The 21,690-nt window shown below is 51.7% G+C and overlaps 1 protein-coding gene across 5 annotated transcripts in view; it reads right to left on the bottom strand.

Moving 5' to 3' along the window:
- The window catches only part of Slc41a3 (solute carrier family 41, member 3), a 45,219-nt gene that overhangs the window by 16,889 nt on the left and 6,640 nt on the right, over positions 1-21,690 (bottom strand). For 2 of the 5 annotated variants that reach the window (NM_001443740.1, NM_001443738.1), the window contains 3 exon segments: positions 3,477-3,548; positions 4,919-5,026; positions 17,607-17,909. In NM_001443740.1, the coding sequence (NP_001430669.1) occupies positions 3,477-3,548; positions 4,919-5,026; positions 17,607-17,879 (453 nt within the window). In that variant the 5' untranslated portion in view covers positions 17,880-17,909. 5 annotated transcript variants of the gene reach the window in all.

Raw genomic sequence — 21,690 nt, 5'->3', positions numbered from 1 at the left:
CAGGTTCAATTCCCAGAACCCTCATGGGGTTCTCAACAGTCTGTAACTCCAGTTCCAGAGGAACTGATGCCCTCTTCTGGCCTCCATGGGTACCAGACATGCATATAATACACATATGTACATGCAGACACAGGAGCATATACATACAATTGAAAGGTAGAAAGAGTTTTCATGCTGAGAATAAATGACTGTTTAATGCTCAGCCCCATCCAACACTGACATCAACCTCCCCGAGGCTCAGGTGGAAGGTGGCAGAAAGATCATCAGAGCAGGAGGGTAGACGAGGGCCGTGAGAAGCCATCTTCTGGACATGACACGCCACTATGCTCATGAGCTCACTGCAGCTGGGGTCACCTGCCCAAGATCAGACAATATCCCAGCAAGCAGCACCTACTGGACTCAGTGGATTGCCACAAAAAAGGGGAGGACATGAAAGAGAGAGGGGATGTGTGGGTGAGGTCAGGAAGGTGTGGGTGGGAGGAGAGCGGATATGATCAAGGTACACGGAACCTGTGGCAAACTGTCAAATATTTTTTAAAGTACTTAAAAGTTTCACCATTGGTTTTGCATTTAAATGGCAGCACATGTTGAAGTTTTTAGGAGTCCAGCTATAAAATAAACTCAACGACTTATGACCAAAGTTAAACCCATTTTAAAAGGAAGAAACAAAATCATATGTAAACTAAATTTGAAAGTGTGAAAGTTAAGCCAGGCCCAGACAGGCTTCATAAGTCCTGAGGCTCACGGTACAGAAGTTTCTAGAGAGGCAAGAGTGGTATGGCTGGTGCTTTGTCACCCCCTGACCTGACGTCCTCTTGTGAATCCAAGTGCTGCTTCAATTTCTCAGCTACTCAGCCAAGGCTCACAAGACTCACTCAGGCACTGAGGGCGAGAGACGCCAAGATAGGCCTGGACCACAAGAGGAGGGTAGGAGGCACGTTTACTATATCCAAAAGAGAGAGGGCTAAACGGGTGTGCAGAGAAGGGGAGGGGGATTGAAAGGCTACACACACTGTACCCAAGAGGGAGAGGGCAGAAGGGCAGAAGGGCTACACACACACACACACACACACACACACACACACACACACACACACTACATGCACACGGGTGCATACAAACATACACACACATGCATACACAAACACATATGAGAACTTACACGCACATGTATGCATACCTGCACAGCACACCCACACACACATACAGCACACATGCGCTCATACATACACATGTGCACGCACACACATGTGCAAGCATATGAATGCATGTGTGTGCGCACACACTGTACTTAAGAGCGAAGAGTGAGGGATAGCAAGCAGTTGCAAGGCACATAGGTTTACAGGCATGGGCTGTGAAGGAGGAGAAGCAGGGCTGATTCAAATGCAGCTCAGAGTGAGGGTCTTCATACAAGATGTGAGACTTAGAGGGAGAGGGCAGGTCTCCTTGGTCAGGTGGAAAGGAGCAGTCCTCAGTGGGGAATGGCCAAATGATTGCTGGCTTCTCATCAGCTGTCACAAGATCTTTGAGAGAATCCACTTAGAAACAGAGGAGGTTTGTTTTGGTTCACAGCGTTAGGGGGATCACTGTATGGTGAGTTGACCCCATTGCTCTGGGCCTGGGTACGCAGATTCATAGAGGATGCAAGACAGCTCCCCCTCATAGCCAGGAAGCAAAACAGAGGGAGTTGGGGGCTGGGGCCCTGGTGAGGTGGTTTGTTTTGTTTTGTTTTTGTCAACTTGACACAAGTTGAAGTCAAATGGGAAAAGGAAGTGTAGATGTTTGAAAAGAATGGCCCCGGCAGGCTCATATATTTGAATGCATAGTCACCAGGAAGGGTAACCCTGATGCGATTACAAGGATTAGGGGAGGTGTGCCACTGGGGGTGGTGAGTTTTGAGGTTTTAAAAGCCCACGCCAGGCCCAGTTCTCTCCCTCTGCCTGCAGGTCAGGATGTAGCTCTCAGCGGCTTCTCCAGCACCATGCCTGCCCCTGTGCCAGCATGCCCCCTGCCGTGATGATAGACCAAGCCTCCAAAATGACTGGACATTAGGGTGGGCAGCACATCCAAGCTACCCAAGAGAGAGAGGGCTGGAGTGTGATACACACACTGTGCCTGAGAAGAGAGGGTGCAAGCCCCAACTAAATGTTTTCTCGTGTAAGAGCTGCTTTGGCTGTGGTGGCTTTTCACAGCAGTGGAACCGTGTCTACGGCAGCAACCTCAGCTGAGGAAATGCCTCCGTCAGACTGGCCTGTGGCCAAGTCTGATGCAGTTCCTTTATTAATGGTTGATGTGGGAAGACCCCACCCAGGACACTGCATCACACCTGAAACAGTCCTGGACTGGATAAGAAATCAGGCTGGGCAAGCCAGTAAGTAGCACTCTCCCATGATCTCCACTTCAGTTCCTTCCTCTAGCTTCCTGCCTTGAGTTCCTGTCCTGACTTTCCCTCAGTGACGGGCTATAAACTCTAAGATGAAATAAATCTTTTCTCCTCAAGTTACTTTTGGTCATGGTGTTTGTCACAGCAACAGAAACCTGACTAAGATAAAAGGGTGCCACAGGCAGCCTTCCCCACAGTGGACCAGGCGCCTTCTGAAGAACCAAGTGTGAGGAGAAGATTATTAGGCCATTCTAACGTGCTGTTTGGGGACATGGATGCACAGCAGAGCCAGGGCTGCCCAGGTGACAGGGCATATAGAGTCTGAACTCAGTCCACACCCCTTGGGTCACCAGAGTCCGCCTGTACTCAGAGAAGCTCACTCGATCACAGACTACAGTCCTGAAGGGACAGCTGTGTACCCAAGCTTCCTTCTGCCTGAGCCTATCTTGCCCTCATCTGTTTCTGCCTTGGGTACCATGGCTTTAGTTCACTGTGAAAAGGGCCTAAATAGAACTGAGCCCACGGAAGGGCTGGCAGGAGGAGGCACGGTGTAAGAAGGACATGAAGTTATCTGTCAAAGACTGAGATGGGACAGGGGCAGCAGGGGCAGGACTAACGGGGGATTTTCCAGGCAGGAATGATCCATCAGGTCCCAGGAAAATTAAGTGAAGTCAATTGGAAGAAAGCAAAGGGAAGGTGTGTCCACCTGAGGAGCACCAGTGACTCAGGGAAGCACGGTGTTGGCGTACATGTGGGAAGAAGCCCACTAGCAAACGCAGGGCATGACAAACGCTAGTACACTCGGCCCCCTAAGAATTTGGCTTAGAAAGCAGGCAGCGGGGAAGCTCAGGGACCACGGACCTAAAGGCATCTCCAGGCAGGTATGGTAGCTCCCTGTGATGCTCTTCACTGTACCACAGATAAGGTCTGCTGTTTAGATGTGTGGCCACATGTCACCTGTTCTCCAAGGCCAGGCCAGAGTACAGGGACCAGGCTCCCATGGTCTCCCTTTTCCCACCCAGAAGGTCGGGCCGCAGATCCACAGGGGAGTGGGAAGGAGAGGCCTTGAGGTGATTGATGCTCCAAGACTCACCTGAACCACAGCGAGGTTGCTGCTGATGATTCTGTACCTCTCCTGGCGGTCATCGATTTGCCCAGTGTTGGCCTAGCACACAGAGATAAGGGCAGCAGTGTCAGCCTGGCTGACGTGGAGATGCCAATCCTGGACATAGCCAGCCTCTCTCGGGAAACAAACCAGAACAGTTTACACCTTTCTAGATGGTGACCTACCTCCTCCGTGTGTGTGTGTGTGTGTGTGTGTGTGTGTGTGTGTGTGTGTGTGTGTGTGTGTGTGTGCGCGCGCACGCACATATGAGTGTAACTGTCTGAGGAGTTCAGAAGAGGAGGTCAGATTCCCGGGATCTAGTTACAGGAAGTGAGCTGTCCAGTGCGGGTTCCTGGAACTATATCTGGGTTTTCTGCAAGACTAGTGTGCTCTCTTAACTGGTGAGTCAGCTCACCAACCTTTTATGAATTGACCCAGACACCCCACCCCACACCCACCACCACCCCAAATGTGTTTATTTTAGTTTTCTGTGTACGGCTGTTTTGCCTGTGTTGTGTCTGTGCACTGTGGTGCCTGTGAAGGCTGGAAGTGTGTGTCAGGTTCCCTGGAACCCGAATTACAGATGGTTGTGAGTTTCTATGTGGATCCCAGGAACCAAACCCAGGTCCTCTGCGGTTCTCTGGGGGTCTCTGTGGAAGAGCACCAAGCCATTCAGTTCCTGGCCTGCCCTCTTTTGTGGAGAAACAGCTCTATGTCTATGTCTATAACTATGGTTGGAGATGCTGACGGTCTGCAATGAGCAGTGCGCTCTGCAGGTGTCCGTCTTCATCAGCTTTGGGGCTTTTTCTCTCAGGCCCTTGAACACAATATACCTTGAACACACTATCATCCTTTTCATGTGCAGGATGCCAAATGGCCACCGGAGAAAGGGAATACCCTCTGTATTACCAGGAGGATAACAACACAGCCCCTGGGGATGCCTGGAGGGGATGAGAAGAGCTGGCTGAGGCAGCTGTGGTGGCTACAGAGCCAAGTGTAGCAGCCACAAGGAGAGGGGCTGGGGGGTCTAAAGAACAGTGTGGTTAATGAGCACCTGAGAGCCCCTCCTTGCTCCCTCCTCAGAATCCTCCCTTGAAGCTCTACCGCCCACTGAAGCGTTCATGTGTATGTACCAGGGAGTGGGGAGTACGACCTAGGGTCCAGACGGCAGCATGCAGACTCTGGGGAACAGGGACACAGAAAGTCACAGTGAAGGCACTGGGTCACTGTGTTGGTCCCTCAGCAGCTCAGGGTGGCAATGGAAAAACAGTGCAAAAGGCTGGGAGGAGAGACAGGAACAGCCTGTGAGACACCAAAGCCCAACAACGCCTGTGGGGCAGAGACTCTAGTCCCCAAGCAAGCCACTGAGAGGGGAACATCCTGTCCCCAAATTGCAAGGGAACTGAGACATCCAACGGTCGGTCACTTACAGACGTAGAGAGTCGAGATGCCAGCGTCATTTCCAGGTTTCCCTTCAGACCAACAAGGGGCGGCACCAACGTCAGCAGGTCTTTAACATCTCTGAACACTGGCCAGTGCTGGAAGAGAAGGGAGAAGGAGATGAGGCCAAAGTGTTGGCACCGCTCTGCAGATGTCTGCAGAGAACCTTCAGGCAATGACCTTGCACGCCTTGTGAATCAACCTGGAAGAAGAAGTGTCCTAAATGCCTCATTTTATTTTGAGACAGGGTCTCTATACATTGCCCAGGGTACCCTGGAACTCTGTAGACTAGGGCTGGCTTTGAACTCACAGAGATCTCTGTCTCTGCCCTCTGCATCCTGAGTGCTGGGATTAAAGGCATGTGCTACCCCATAACTAACCTACATTGTTTTAAGTCAAACACAAAGTAGGACTTTTTTTTTTTTTTTTTTGGTTCTTTTTTTTCGGAGCTGGGGACCGAACCCAGGGCCTTGCGCTTCCTAGGCAAGCGCTCTACCACTGAGCTAAATCCCCAGCCCCAAAGTAGGACTTTTTAAATATTAACCAAATCAGCAGCCGTGGCATCCACAGAGCTCCCCGCTGCTTCCTATCCTCAGAGACTGGGGAAAAAGCAGGGCTAGACTGAAGGCCAGTGCTCTGGCCCAACCTGAGAATGTGCTAGCCTGCAGCAAAGGTTTAACAGTTTTTGTAGACACTGAATTGAGTCACCAATTCAGTTATTTCTCCTGGTTTGGAGGCCTGGAGAACCTCTGTAGCACTGGCTGGTAGGGGCGCTTTGACGGGGTTGCTCAGTCACCACCCAGCCCGCTGGTGCCAGGGCTTTCCAGAACAGGAAAGGCCATTTGATGGAGACCCCACATCTCCTTCAGACATAGAAACCGTAACACCTGAAAAGGCGGAGTAGCCAGGATGTGTTGAGAAAGGCGGGAAAGAGAGGAGCTGTGTTTGTGTGATAGACTGAAGCCCCTGGCTGCTAAACACCAAGAGATCTGATTTAATTAAGTAGGACCTCAACGAATTAAGATCTTAAGGTTGTGGGATTCTAGGTTCTAGGCCTCAAGACAAATCCCTTCTTTTTGGAAGGGGGCCCTGGGCTCAGTCCCCAGTTTCCCTAGGAAAGAGAAGCTGAAGAGGCAGAAGCAGTCGCCTCTGGGGAAAGCAGGAGTCACGCCCCAGGCAGCAGTGGCTTGGAGGCCTGACGGAGAAGGACTAGTCAGAGGCTCTGTAGAACTCTTATCTTCGTATTTCTCCACTGTGGAGCAAAATGTAGTCTTAACGTGCATTGCTTTTTAACTAAGTCTAAACATTTAACCCTGTTCATAAATGTTTATCCTCTCTTGAAAATGACGTTTTTGCATTTATTTGGATCTTTCATACTATAGACATTAGTCCTGTAAGAAATACAAGCTATTTCCTGCTCTCAGATGAAGAACTACGTTGGAGGCAGAGGTCCACCTGCAGGGCCTCCTTATCAGTCCAGCTACTGCCTCCCTGTCCTCTGCAGCAGGGGCCTCGGGTCTGTGAGCAGCTGCCTATCAGCCTTGTGCACCCCTTGGGTACACACCACCCACACCTCATACAAACAGCCCTACCCATGGCCAGGGCTGTCTAGCACACCCTGTCCTTTCCTAGCGTGGCCTCTGCTCCAGCCCTCACCCACCACCCTTTGCCTCCCCCACAGCCTGGTGCACATTCTCCCAACCACACACAAGGCCAAGCATCTAATAAGCCCACATCAGAACAAACTCTGTCTCTCTTCCTTAAGCTCTCCCTTCTCTCAGTGCCAGGAACTCCTGACCAAGTTTCCATTCTCCTCCCAGCTCAGTGGAGGAAGGGGATCTTCGAATGGTCCCAGATCCTTGCTACTTATGCTACCTTGGGTTAGGGCTGAGAAAATCCTGGTCATGAAGTTGTCTGACGGCGCTGGCAATGGAACCCAGTGCCTTGCGTGAGCTAGGTGAGTGTTCTCTCCTAGGACTATATCCGGAGCCCTGGTCGTGAGATTTAAGCCACTGACTGAGCTTGTCAGGAATCACAGGACAAGAAGGAAGATGAGCTGGGACAATGTCAACAGAGACCAGCTAAACTTGTCCCTACCCTCCAAATTGACAGACTGCAGTCATAACTCCTAGGACCTGCAGACACAACTGTTTAGAGCCAGATAGGGTCCTCACAGAGGGGCTGAATTAAGAAGGCCATAGGTGGGTAATCCCCAAGCCTACAAGACTGGTATCTCACAAGCAAAAATTAGGGCACGGATATGCAAAGAGAGGTGACCATGTGGGGCACAGGGGAAAATGACTTAGAACGTCAACATTGCCAACACCTGACATCTCAAACTTCTAACCCCTAGAGCAGTGACAATGTCAACGTCTGTCGGGTACACTGCCTGGCCGCAGGTTCTCTACAGCAGCCCTGGCAGCCTGAGGCAGATGACAGAGAGGATAATGTTGATGTCCTGACCACCCTGATCCAGAATGGCTCTTTCTCAAGGCTTCTTTTGTATGCCCTGGATGTTGCTTTGGTCTGACTGATGCCCTGGGCTCGACATCCCCAGGATCCCACCTACCTAAGGGCTGTAAGCTGACCATACTGGAACCTCAACTCACCATTTCCAGACTGTCTCTCCCCTGGGCCTGTCTCCCTTCCTGCCCTCTTCCTGCTCTTCCCACCAGAATTTAACCCCGTTTCCTTCCCAATCTGACTTCAAGTCATCCTAACTTTTAAATTCTTCTACTGATCTCCCAAACACGTTAAAGATGTCTATCCTGACATGGGTGGGGTAGGAGTGTGCATGGGGCCAGGGAGAGGGGGAGGTAGCCTGTGGTACTGGGGGAGAACCTCCCTTGCTTTCTCCTCCCCCACATTGTTGACACTGCCGCCAGGACTGAGCCTTGTGACATAAATATAATCACATCACCCAGTCACTTCTGGCCCTGCACTGCCAGTCCCACGCCTGAGTATACTCCCAACTCCGGTCTTTAAACTTGTTCAAGAATGTGGCTGTCACATCATACTTCATGCACAGCCAAACACCAGTACAGGCTGTCAGAGGGAGGGCCCTTCTGGACAGGATGTCTGGGCAGTGGTTAGATTGGTGTCCCCTCCTGTATTTCACCATGCAGTATGCACCAACCAGACAGTTAGCATGACTATGCTAAAACTCCAGCAACACAAAGGCAACACTCACTCTGTAGACAAAAAGCGGGGCCCCTTTGCCCTTAGCGTAAACTTCACCTCCTGGGCAGAGTGGACAGAGGTCCTCAAATCTAGCAGTGTCTGCACTCAGGACTCGAGCCACCCACTGTCCTTCCCTTCACAGCCCCCCAACCCCCACACACACATCCACAGACCCCACACAGGCCTCTTCCTGGAGTTTACTCCTTCCCACAGTGTGGAAATGGCCACATTGTTCTTCAAGGCCCATTCAAATGGTCCTGTCCTGTTCCCTCTGGAGATCCCTGACCCACAGGAGGATGAAGTTACATCCTCTCCTTCATACAGGCTGCCACACATCCTCTCCACCCGCTGCCTGGTCCTGACTGACAAGCCAGCCTTCTGGGAGCCTACAGAAACTGAAGCACTGAGAGGAGGGAGCACATGGCAGCCCAGGGATGGGTGAGCTCATGCCGTGTAGTTTGGCAAAGCCCAGTCTCTGAGGATTAGCATCTATGGCAGCCTCAGGTAGGGGCTGAACTCATACTACGCAAGCTCTCGAGGAACAGACTGATCCCAGTGTTCTGAGGACCCTGGGTCCCATTCTCTGAAGTGAACAAGCAAAAACCAAGTGCCCTGGAGTTACTGACATGCCCTCCAACTGTGTCGGGGTTATGGGGGAACTCAGTGGTATGGTGGATTCCATCCCCAGCACCACAAGTTAAATTTAAAAAGAATTAGCAGCAGCCTTACTATATGACTCCACATACGCATATTGAAAATAACCTTGGCAACCACCAAATTCATGGAGATGCAGCCCTAGCTCCCAGGTCGTTCAGACACAAGTGTTTAGAGACAGACTTGGAGGTGCTGAGTGGAGAAGGCCCTCCGTGACTGTTATCTCACAAGGTTAGGGGACAGACCCGCAGAGAGGGGATGACCTGCGGGGCACATCGAGAAGATGGTCCTAATGATCACCATGCCAACCTGACAGCTCTTTACCTCAGACTTCCAGAACCATGACAGCTTCTGATGGGCACCCTTCTTCCATGACTGACAGACACTTTGTCTAGTTTTCCTAAAGCAACACGTATGCTCCGTAACAGAGACTGGAGGTGACAGGCAGTGGAATTCACTCAACGATAGTGTCTCCTAAACCAGACTCAGCAAATGCCCCACCTTACAGGGAGATCTGGGGTCGTATGGGACTCCCATGCCCTGATTTCTACCTTCCCCTCCCTCAAGGAGCTATGTGGGGACTCTGGAGATAGGTCTGTCACTCAGCTTTGCCTGTCACCCAGACCCCAGAGATCAGCAGGCTCCTTTCCGCTTATGACCTGCTCCTCACAGCTCAGAGAGGCAGGTGCTCTCACTCTTCCTGATTTACAAAAGGGGAAACTGAGGCAGCAAGGCATTAAAGACTCCTGTACTGAGTAGTAGCCTTGCCTAATAAGCTCACACTTGGCAGAAGACAGAGGCTGCCGTGGGCTCAAGTGTCACTGCTGCAACTATTAAGGTGCCGGGAGCCCAAGGTATCTTCTCACCAGCACTGGTGCTGGACTCCAGCTCAGACTGGCCGCCCACAGGGAGCACCCTGGTTCCTGCCCTCCACCCTGTCTGTCCCCTCTCCCTTGGAGCCCTGTACGTACTTGGACAGTGTTCATCACCAAGCCAGCCGTCATCATGCCCAGGCCGGACAACAGTATAGGTATGGCGACCTGGCAGGTGGTGCTGAGGACAGATTCAGGGAGGACCCCATGAGGGGAGCGGGTTAGCTCACAGCTGAAGCCTCGAAGCTTCTTGCCCTGAAAGCGGAACTCAAGGCTGAGCTGAGTGACGACCATGGTTGGGCCCCGGTCGAGTCTGTCCTCTCTCCTCCCTGCCCTCCAAGGCTCTCTTCTGCAGAGGTCCACACAGACAGAAGCTTTCCAGGAAGCGCCACAGTGGGTCTCTGAGAGTCCCTGGGCTGAGGGCCAGAGCAAACAATGCCAGACCTGCTCAGAGCCTCATTCAGGAGGCTGCCGGTGTCCTCTGTCCATTCCACTGGTCAGGTTCTCCTCAGAGTGCAGCTGTGGATCTGCCGGGACCTCCCTCTTCCAGCCTGCCAGAGAGGCTTGCTGTCCCTCAGCAGCGACCTTGACAGTGTCCAGTAGTCCAGCCCACGCTAGCCAGGCTGGGCAGAGACACAACCCACATGGGCCTGGTCCTGGTAAGTACCCACGCAGAAGTTAGCACCACCCTCTGTGTCCTCTGCACACGTGCCATGAGCTGCTTTGCTCTGGCAGAGAAGGGCCCGGAGACCACAGCGCCAGGGTCACCCACCCAGGCCCATGTATGGGGTTCTGTCCTGCAAGGTCAAGGACTCTGAGGGACTGCAGGAGGGAAGTTACACCTGTCGCCAGCTCTATGCCGGTGTGCGGGGGCTCACAGCCACGATATAAAGCTGTGCTCACAGAAGAACTGGGGCCCTGCTTTCTCTAAAAGGCCCAGGAGACTTTATCCAGCTTGCTTCTGCTCAGAAAGATCAGAACAGGCCCTGCTGATCCCACCAGAGGGAAGGGGCCCAACTGGGAAGCTGCACTGGAGCCTAGGGATGCTGAGAGCACCCCTTTGTGCATGCCACAGGCCAGGAGCAGCACTTCCAGGCCTAAGAGCCAACAGAATACAAACTGAGGTCCCAGCCAGCAGAGGTCCCAAGCTGAAGGGCAGACTGGCTTCTACTAACCCAGAGTCCACCTTGGAGTCCTGGCCTCCCCGTCCCATTCCTACCATACCACCCTCTCGGACACCTTGCCTCCTCCTCTCACAGATCGTCCGTCCGTCTCATGCTCAAGTCCAAACTCCTTTATCTCCTCAGGCAGAACTTCCTCCCTAACCAACTACCCCCACCCACCCCAACCCGCCTGCCCCGGAAATCCTCAGCACTTCTTCACTTGCTCTCTTCTGCTCATTTGTCTGGAGTTTTAAGTTTGTCACAGGAGGCAGATGTGTGCCTGTAAACTTTGATCCCGGTGCTGGTACAGCCCTACCTCTCCTTGACCGCTTAGCCAGCAGCTCAGGGTGGAGTAGTTCCTGGGCTTCACTGTCTCTTGACACACTTGTGTTTGAAAGCCAAGTGGTCAGACCACACAAGGAGGCTGTGTGCAGGTGAGAGAGACACCTTGGGCCAAAGGTGCTGCCATTGAGATGCTTAAACTATCAGTGACCAGACTGGGTTGGTATGGGAGGTGACCCCAGAATCCTGTCCATACTCTAGATTTTCTTCATCGAAGATGCACTAGCCTCTCCATTAGCCCTCAGCCTCTTCACTAGCCTCCAGCTTCTCCATTAGCCCCTAGTCTCTCACCAGCCTCTCCCCAGCCTCTCTACCAGCCCCAGCTTCTCCATAAGCCCCCAGTCTCTCCACCAGACTGAAGCCTTTCCACAAGTCCCCAGCCACTCCATTAGCCCCCAGCCTTTCTCCATTAGGTCCCAGCCTCTCCACCAGCCCCCAGCTTCTCCACCAGCCCCAAGCCTCTGTCCATTAGCCCCCAGCTTCTCCATCATCTCCAACCTCTTCTAAGCTCCAGACTGTCCCTCCCAGCCTCCTATGCAGGAGCGAGTGCCCTAAACTCGTTTTTCATAGAAGTTTCTTCCTTAGTGCCTCTGTCAAGCCTTGTGCCCCAGTGAACATCTGCCAGAAAAGCAAGTGAGCCCAGACACCCTCACCGCAGTCACACATCCAATCTGTTGCCCTCAAAGTAGTCCCTCATCTGTCCCTTCAGCTCCAGCGTAGGAGACCATCCCAGTCACGTGCCTGTGACTTCTCACACATCTTCCCTAACAACACTTGCTCTCCCTATCAGCAACCCTCATGGGCGTTCTAAGGAGGACCCCTAGTGACATGGGAATGGTGTGCAAGCAAGCCTCGCCTTCTGAAGGGACACCCATCCCGAGCCATCTCTGTTGGAGCACACGGCCATGTCACCCTGCATATCCTCGGAAGGAACTTCTCACAGAGCCTCTGTCATGCTTCGCTCCTCACACCCTTGGCTGGCCTCCACAGGGACTGTCCTTGTGGTCAGCTGAGCTGCCTCCTAATCCCTGAGCCAAAGCCCCACAGCTCCTTCCTTACCCAGAATCTCTCAGTGCAAACAAGAACCACAGAGGCTCTGTGGACGTGTGAACAGGAACACCTGGCCATCCTTCCCAAGAAGGGGCCAGTCTGGGCTGTCCTGCTATGGTCTGGGAGCAAGGAAGTCACTCTTGACCATGCTCTTCAAAGCCCTTCACGCCATTCACTGGACAGAACACCTCCCTGCACTCACAGCTTATGATACCCACTTTTTGAAAACAAAGAATTTAAGGCTCCAGGAGGGTTTGTCTTCAATCACAAAGTGTACTAACACTCAAGGAAAATAATGATCTTCCCCCTCCCCTTCCTCCCCTCTCCCTTCCCCACCCGAGAAGGTGTAGTTTAAAGAGAGAGCACATGCCCAGTGTCCACCTAGGCAGTCTTCCCTGTGGTCTGTGATCTGTGGCTTGGCCTGGTCAGTGTGGAACAGCAGAGAAAAGGCCTGCAGAAGCCAAGGCGTCAGCACACCGGCTGGATTGAGACGATCCCTGCAGGCTGGCACTGTGCTGGCTGGCAGTTAAACACAGAGAGGGGCCATCCCCAGGCACAGGCAGGACAGCCTTCTATGCTGGCATTAGTACCTTCCACAAGGTCACTCTAGCTTGGGATCATCCATCTAAACATTACTCATCCAGTTACTAAAACCCTCCCTTAGGGCTTAGGTGGTCACCTGTGGTGAGTAGGGGGATCAAGTGACCCTTTTGGCTTTCAGTGTGCTGACTATTGTAATGACTTGATTTTAGGACCATTAAGCTTTCAACAGAAGTAAATAAAAGAATGTACTCGTGTGAGAAACGGTACTTTCCCCGGGAAAGCTGAGAACAACACACGTCAACATGGCTTACTGGGTCACAACACAGAACATCTCAATGTGATTTTAAAAATAGTTCCAGCACAGTGGAAAATCTCATAGCCTGACTGGGCATCGTTCAGATCTGGGTCAAGCATCAAGTGGCTTCCTGGGTGACCTTGCACAGTCCTTCTGATCCCTGGGCCTCCAGCCTGTCCTAGAGTCCTGGACTTGAGAGACTGGGGTGGGGGTGGGGGTGGGGGAAATCAGCAACTCTCAACCTTTCTCTACAACGGCTCCCCCACCCACCCCCGGGGGGGGTAGAGTATCAGCATGTGTGAGGTCAGGTTCTGTCCCTAACACGGTGGGAGGGGAGAGCTTGGGGGCTTTGGCATCACATCACCAATCCTAGCTTCCAAGACTGACACTGCAGCTGAACCGTTGAACTCTGAGTTTCCAGATGCTGTGCTCTCAGCTACCCTGCACCTGCGCGGATGGGTCAGCCGACCATGAAAACATCCCCACTGCTCAGACCTCAGAAGTCAGGCTGTATCCTTCATTGTCCTTTGTTTTCTGGTCTGAGCCAGCAGAACCCTGGGGGAGAAGGTGAAGGCTTCTCAAGTGCTCTTTAGATTCAGGCCTCCTCATCAGCATCTCCGCCAGGAGGCCTTGGGCATCTTCCTTCTCTCCCAGGCTGTGCTGGCATAGCTTAGCTTTTTTCTGTCTGGCCTTGTTGCTGTCTGGCACAGACGTGTGCTTCTGTTGTCTCTCCCCAGTCAGTCACGGAGTACCACAGGAGCATGACCTGTTTGTCTCTCTTGTTCACCAGGACCTTGTGGATGGTCTCTGGTTGCATGCACACACAGTGCATGTTACCAGAATGAGTGAATGAACAGAATGGCAGAAACAACAAGGAAAAATAACCTGGTCAGGGAACCCTGGGGTGTAAGTGAGCAGGAAGGCACCTGCCTCACGTGCTCATGGCCTAGTGCCAGCCTCAGCACAAGAGAGAAAGGAAGCCCTTTCCACAGGCAGTGGACATATGATGACATAGCACTGTCTCCAACACTTACCCCATTGTTTGGACCCATTGTTGCAGTAATAGAACCCCTAAGATACCTAGGAACACCCCTCCTCAGTAAGGTCCCCAGGGAAATGTCCTCCACAGTGAGGGGCCCAAGCCTGTCCCTGAATGATGGATTATCTGCTAGCCCAAGGGTCTTTCCAAGAAAGCTCTCTGCCTTCCTGCAGGAAGTGGCTCCCATCCTTCCATTCCACACGTATGCAGCGGCATCCCCCCTCCTCAGACCGTGAGGGTGGGAGACTAAGAAATGCTGTGGCTCTCATTTGCTCAGCACTAGGTATCAGTCACATTTCATAGCCTAAAGTGGAATTCCTTTCTCACCAGTGAGAGGTAGCCAGCCAGCCAGCCAGCCAGCCGCAGGCAGGAAGAATCCCAGGATGCCCTGGGGCACCTGCCCATTTCCCACGTTGTATTCACTGCTAACTAACTGCTAGAGACAGATGGGCGAGCCCACTGCAGTCAGCTGGAGTGGAGCCTGTTCCCCACAGAGCCCACCCTTTCTGCTCGCTCTCCTCATGTAGAGGCTCCCTTCTCTTATCCCAGAGCTGTTCTCTGTCTGCCGCAATGAGAATTATCCTGACTGCGTCTGCTAGAGTGGGGCACCAAGATCTAGCAGGGACTCCCTGACGCTGTCAAGGTGGCTCAAGTTAAGGGTTTCATTAAGCCCGGGCTTACCGATTTGGTTGGATTAGCTGGCAGCAAGCCCTGGGGTCCTCCATTCTCCCCACATTCCCACCAGATTGGTTGGTTTGTTTGTTTGAGACAGGGTTTCTCAGTGTAACAGTCCTGGCTGTCCTAGAACTTGTTCTGTAGACCAGACTGGCCTCTAACTAGAGATTCACCTGCCTCTGCCTCTCAAGTGAGAGGATTAAAGGCCTTTGTCACCAGATTTTTATGTGGTGTTGTGTGTGGTGTTGGCGATCCAAAGTTCAGTTTCCAGGCTTGCATTTTACCAATGCTTACCCATCCCAGACACTCTTTCGTTCCCCATTTCTTTTTTTTTTTGGTTCTTTTTTTCGGAGCTGGGGACCGAACCCAGGGCCTTGCGCTTCCTAGGCAAGCGCTCTACCACTGAGCTAAATCCCCAACCTCCTTCCCCATTTCTATAATAGAACCCTGGAGTCTAATTTATAAAGGGAAAGGGGTTAATCTCAGTGTGTGGTTCTGGAGTTCTGGGAGCATGGTGCCATCCAGTCAGCTTCTGGAGCTCCACAGGCTGCACTGTGTCTCCTTGGAAAAGCAGAGAGGGGAGGCAGGTGCATTGGATGTTGGAAATCAACTAGACAGGAAGCACAGGAAAGTGGAGGAAGCCAAACTCACTTTGTAACAATCTAGTCTTGGGATAACTGACCTACTTGGAGAGAACCACACTAATGTCTTTGTGATCCAATGTGCCTCGGGAAAGCCCCACACAGTTACATTAGGGACTAAACCTCACCAAGAGCTGTGGTGGGGGTAAACCACCTTCAAACACAGCAAAGAACATAATCCAGTAAGGAGGTGCGTGTGAGCAAACTACACCATGATGTACAAGGCTGCACTGAGACCCGGTCCCCAGTATTCCTGCCACCCTCCATGACGCTTTTATCCAACTCCTCCTGCTGTACTGGACACGGAACCTAACACCACAACCATGGGCTTCTTGGCAGATTCCACATAAATGAGTCAGGTGCCCTGTGGCACCAGGAACAGTAGTGAGGAACAGCGAGGGGCCTGGGTCAAGCAGCCACTCAGGCAGTGAGAAGAAAAACACCCGTAGCCTCAGGAGAGACAGGTCCTGGACCACAGAAGCTGTGAGCTTTTTAGGAAGTATGGCACTGTAATCTGCTGAACTTTAGGCAGCAATCGAAATTCACACATGAAATACAGTGGGTGTGTATGTGCGTATGTGCGTATGTGTGTGTGTGTGTGTGTGTGTGTTTGTATGTGTGTGGTGTGTGTGTGTATATGTGTATGTGTGCTGTGTGAGTGTACGGGTGTGTATGTATGTGTGCTGTGTGTGTGGTGTGTGTGTGTGTATGTATGTGTGGTATGTGTGTGTATATGGTGTGTGTGTGTGCATGTGTGTGTGGTGTGTGTGTATGTATGTATGGGGTGTGTGTGTGGTGTGTGTGTATGTGGTGTGTGTGTGTATATGTGTGTGGTGTGTGTGTATGTGTGGTGTGTGTGTATGTATGTGTGATGTGTGTGTGTATGTGGTGTGTGTGTATGTGTGTGTGGTATGTGTGTATGTGTGTGTGGTGTGTGTGTATGTGTGTGTGGTGTGTGTGTATGTGTGTGTGGTGTGTGTATGTGTGTGTATGTTATATGTGTGTGTATGTGTGGGGTATGTGTGTATGTGTGGAGTATGTGTGTGTGTGTGTGTGGTGTTTGTGTGTGGTGTGTGTGTGTATGTGTCTGTGGTGTGTGTGTATGTGTGTGTGGTGTGTGTGTGCATTAGTGCAATTGCTTGGTGGCCAGAGGAAGATGTGGCTGTCTTCCTCTAATACTCCTGGCCTTGTTCCTTTGAAACAGAGTCTGTTACTGAACCTGCAAGTTTGTCATTTCGGCTAGGACAGCCGACCAATGAGCTCCTGGGATCTGTCTCCACTCCCCAATTCTAGGGTTATGTGAATTGTAAGTGCATCTTTAGCTGTGCCCAGCTTCTGCAGGTCTTCACTCTCACACATGGAGCTGCCTCCCTGTCCCCTGGCAGACTGTCAACACCAGAAAGGCTGGCAATGATCTGCCCACAGGCATTGGGAGATGGGGCATTTCCATTTGCCCTGGACTAGGAAGGAAATTTGGTGACAGCCATCCAAGCTGCACACAGGTCCTTGGGCCTGGCAGTTCTCTTGCAATGACAGACCCATAGACTGCCTCAGGTGTATGGGACATGGCTAAGGGTCACTCATGGAAGCATTTGGTAGTGATGTTATGTTAGGCTGTTGCTATGGGCAACTGTGTCCCTCTGGGTGCATTTGTGTAAGTCTTGGTCTTCCACACCTCAGAGTGTGACTATTTCTGGAGACAGGGTCTTTAACAGGAAAGTAACAGGAGGTCATTAGCACAGACCTAATACAGCAGGACTGGCACCCATGAGAAGAAAAGGAGATAGAGAGGGAAGATAAACAGAGGCCTCAGAGGAAAACCACCTTGCAACACCTTGCCATTGGCCTTCCAGTCTCTGCAATGGAAATGAACTTGCTTTCTGCTCCTTACTCTCTCATAGAACAAATGAGACAGGATGTGGTCCAGTGAATCTGTATCTGTATCTGTATCTGTATCTGTATCTGTATCTGCATCTGCATCTGCATCTGCATCTGCATCTGCATCTGCATCTGCATCTGCATCTGCATCTGTGTCTGCATCAGCATCTGTATCTGTATCTGTAGGGTGGGGCCTAAGTTCCATGAGCCCAGTCACTGTCTTACTGTGCCTAACTTGGGTTAAGCTTAAAGAATCTCACCCAATACATGGAAAACATGGTATGCCCAGAGGATTCCCAACCCTCCACTCCTCAGGTTCCCCTTCCCTGAGGTAACTGTATCTTACCTGGAAATAGTTGAGAAGCAAGCCAGCCCAGGACAGCCCCAGGCCTGCAAGCAGGAAGGGTATTACCACTTGAAAACCAATGATCATGGCAGTCTCCCTGCTGGACTGGACCTCCAGTGATTTAGCATCCACGCATTGGCTCTCGGAGATCCCCGGATGTCCATCTTCGGAAGCCTCTGGGAGTCTTCCTGCATTGTGGCTGGGTGGTGGCCCCAGCTCCTTTGGCCTGCCACAGCCTTCCAGTCTCCGCTGTCGGGCCTCTGTCCCTTCCATCAGCACACGGCTGAGCCCAGCAGCCCTGACCTGGGAGACACAAAAGGACAAGACTGAAGGGCAGAACTCCTGACTCCCCCAGACCTCCTTAGACTCCATCCATCCAGCTAGCAGCCGCCATTCAGGGCTAGTTAGAGTGTGGCTTAGCCCTTAGCACACACCTTTAATCCCTCTGGGTGGAACACAGACTCACCCTTAGTACACACCTTTAACCCCAAACAGTGAAGGTAAAGTTAGTTTGTAGAAGGAGCCACCCAGGTTTGAAAGCGAGGTCTAATTGAGTGGCAGAAAAAAGTGACAAATCAGAGAAAGATTTGACAGAACAGGATAGGCCCAACTCTCAGGAGAGAGGAAAGGGAAGCTACCTAAGGGAGAGACAGACAGAACAGGAAGAAGTGAGTACAGTACGGGATACAGTGGAGTTCATGGAGTACAGCAAAGTTGAGAGGGAGAGTAGAGCAGCACAGAAAGGGAGAAGGAGGCGGTTTTACCAGGAGAGTTTTACAGACATGGATTGAAGAGAGAACAAACTAGACACAGGTAAAGACAGAATGAGCTAGAGAATGAGGAGGAGCCAGGGGGTTAGAAAAGATTGCTAAATTAGTTTGAGGCCAAGCAGAACAATTCAGAGGCCAAGAGGAAAGCCAGACTTAGCTGGAAGAGGGGTTTGAACCAGCCAGCTATACATCGGAAAGAACAAGAAAGGGTGAGCTTATTCAGCAGCAAGTCTCAAAGGCTGAAAACATTCTCGGCCTAGATTAGATTGTAGGGAGGCTAGAAGCTTCCAGGACTAGGTTAGCCAATGGAGGCAGTGAACCTCCCAGATAACAGTTACAACAGGAGGATAAGAGTTACAGCTTCACAGTGTCTGCCATCCAATGTCATATACACAGGCCTGAGGATTAAAAGCACCCACAGGAGGATCATTAAACATGCATTGGAGGTCAAACAACCAATCAAAAACCTGACTGGGCGCTGAGGAGGAACAGAACACTCATCTAGCATGCACTGGCTTCTATCCTCAATAGCAACATCCAACATGAATGAATGATGAGCAAGAATCGCAGTCAGAACCACCTTTGACAGCACTCTGGGAACTAAGCCAAGGCTTGTGGCAATCCGAGGGCTATCAGGAAGACTGTGACCTTCACCATATTAGTGACACTCCAACTCTGTCTTGCTGCCTTCAGCCTGGAAGATGAGTGGCTGGGAGGGTTGATTCTGTCTGCTGGTGTGATTAGATTAAGAAGTGTCCAGGGCACTGTTGAGGCAAGCCCTGCAGAGATGCTGTGTGTGGGCTGGGGTCTAAGGCTGGATACAAAGAGAGGAAGTTACTTCCTGCCTGTGTGCCTGTGTGCCCGAGTGCCTTCTACCTCAATGGGCTGTACCCACTTAAACCTGGGCAAAAATAAATATTCCGTAAGGTACTTCTATCAGGGACTTGTTTATAACTATGGGAAAAGAAACTTAAACCTCAGTTCTTCTTGAGGAGAACCAGCAAGCAGAGCTCCAGAGGAGCCCTTGTCCTTACGCCATGTGAGGTTTGGGGACACCCCTTCTGCTGACTGTCTGGAGACCTCTAGCGCTGAAAACCTCTGAAACAATAACAAGCCACTGAAAAGGTTCAAAAGGAACTCCACGGGGGCTGGAGATGTTCCAAGGTCATCTGGGAATGCAGTGGGGCTCACGTGCGTTCAGTGTTGGAGGAAAGTTCAGAAAATGGCTGACAGGCATAGGGTGAAAGCTGGAGGTGGGGGGCTGTACTAAGGGCTCTAGGGTGGGAGGGGCAGAGGGTACCCAGATTATCCCTCAGTGGGGACTGTGGACTGGGTGGTGAGACATAATGGATCACTTGGCAACGGGGACACACAGCACAGAACGGTGTTTGATAACTTCAGAAGTCACCAGGCAGCAAGGAGTGGCAGCACTCCTTATAGGAGGGCGTGCTGCCACTCCTTATAGGAGGCTCTCCGTCCCAGAGATGGCTCACTCTTGAGAGAGTCCAGTTTTCAACAACGAATGAGACGTAAAAACTAATTCACCTCAACAAATATGAGACACAGAAATAAGAAAGTGCATCTCCAAAGAACTAAGCAGTTAACGGGAAGTGTCCACAAGGAGGAGCAGACACTGGTCTGGAGAAAACCTCCGGGTGGGTCTGTTAACATGTTTAAAGCACTGAAGCCCTTAGCCCAAACCGACAAAGCCGGAACTCCCCTCAAGCAGAGAACACAAGTCCAAGGCTGCAGAGTGTGGTCTGCATGCTTCTGAAGGCAGGCCATGACCAGAAAGACAGGCGGCTGTCTGTCACACAGCGCCTCACCAGGGTTCACAGGCACCAGAGGCTCAGGAGGAGGGAGGTGGGGATGAGAGCCAGCCAGTGACCCCAGCAGTCCCTCCTGGGGCTGAGATTTGCCCAGTACTCCAGAACACTGAGAAACGATGAATCACTGTTAGAGAATGTGTTGGCCCCTACAAGATAATGGCCAGGCTCACTCCATGATTCCAAAATAGTCTATCCAATGTCCCGTGTGGGACAAAAAAAATGTCCTCTGCTACATGCTCAGAGGACAGCCTTGTTCACAGCATCTGTGGGCTAAAAAAAGAACTTCCTTGTGAATGAAGCAGAACAACTTGAAGTATTCCAAAGAACGGGCCCCCTCCCAAGATTCTGGGAGGGACGATGGGTCCATAAGTTGGAGCAACGGGGGAAAAAACAGATAATGAGGTGACCATGGGACCATGGGAAAGCAGGGTGCTCTCGGGACACGAGTGGAGAGCTAAAGTGAGGGAACCGTAGGCCATAACTACCCTACAGCAGCTGAGTCAGCAGCAAACAGTAGCCAACACAGTGCGAATGAGATGCACGTAGCCCAGGCTGGCCTCAAACTGGATGTGTAGCCAAGGGTGACCTGAAACTTCTGATCCTCCTGCCCCCTCCTCCCATGGCGTGCTGAGACTACAGGTGTGCACTGCTATGTTCATGTGGCGTAGGGGACTGAATCCAGGGTTTCACGCACACCAGGCAAGCGCTTTACCGACTGAGCCACATGTGAGGAGGACATGTAAGCACATCCTGTATGTAAGCAGGAGCCAGTGAACCCGGCCAGATATGCTGGAACGAGAGTAAGAACGAGGCAGGAAAGCTGAACCAGTCTAGTGCCATGGGACCACCAGGCAGAAGGCAGCACTCATGGCTGTTGAGCATGTGTGGTCAAGAGAGATAAGCAACTTAAGAGGCCCCTGTTTTCTGAGAACTGAGCCACTAGAGGATCGAGCTACACCACTGGTGCTGAGTACACAGGAAACAACCAGCCCAGCCTGGGTCAGCACCTGTAACTCCCGTCACCTAGGAGGCTATGTGGGTGACCAATCCAGCCCAGGAATTCAAGGTCGGCCCAGGCAACACAGCAAGCAAGGCCAAATTAGCCCACCGTCACTCCTGGCTGACCACTCCTGGCACTGAGAATAAGGTCAGTCACGAATGAGCTTCGAAATGTACAGAGACCAGGTCATGATAGAGAATCAGGACTTTCCAGTCAGCCTGATCCAGAGAAGTTCCTCTGCATGTTTTTAGCCCATAATAAGCCATCTATAAGGAAACTTCTACCACTACTGCCCAGAGAGACTGCAATTTTGTCCTGCTTGAACTTGGTGAGGTCCCTAAAACTCTAGAAACACACACACACACACACACACACACACACACACACACACACACACACACACTAGTACTGAAATTATAGAAATTAAGGAAAACAGGAAGGATTTCTCTGTTTTTCCCTAGGTATGTGTGGTGGTGCTGGGGAGG

This window comes from Rattus norvegicus, chromosome 4 (genome assembly GCF_021556685.1).
Source record: "Rattus norvegicus strain SHRSP/BbbUtx chromosome 4, alternate assembly SHRSP_T2T, whole genome shotgun sequence".
Taxonomy (NCBI): Eukaryota; Metazoa; Chordata; class Mammalia; order Rodentia; family Muridae; genus Rattus; species Rattus norvegicus.
This window is presented reverse-complemented; position numbering and strand designations above follow the sequence as displayed.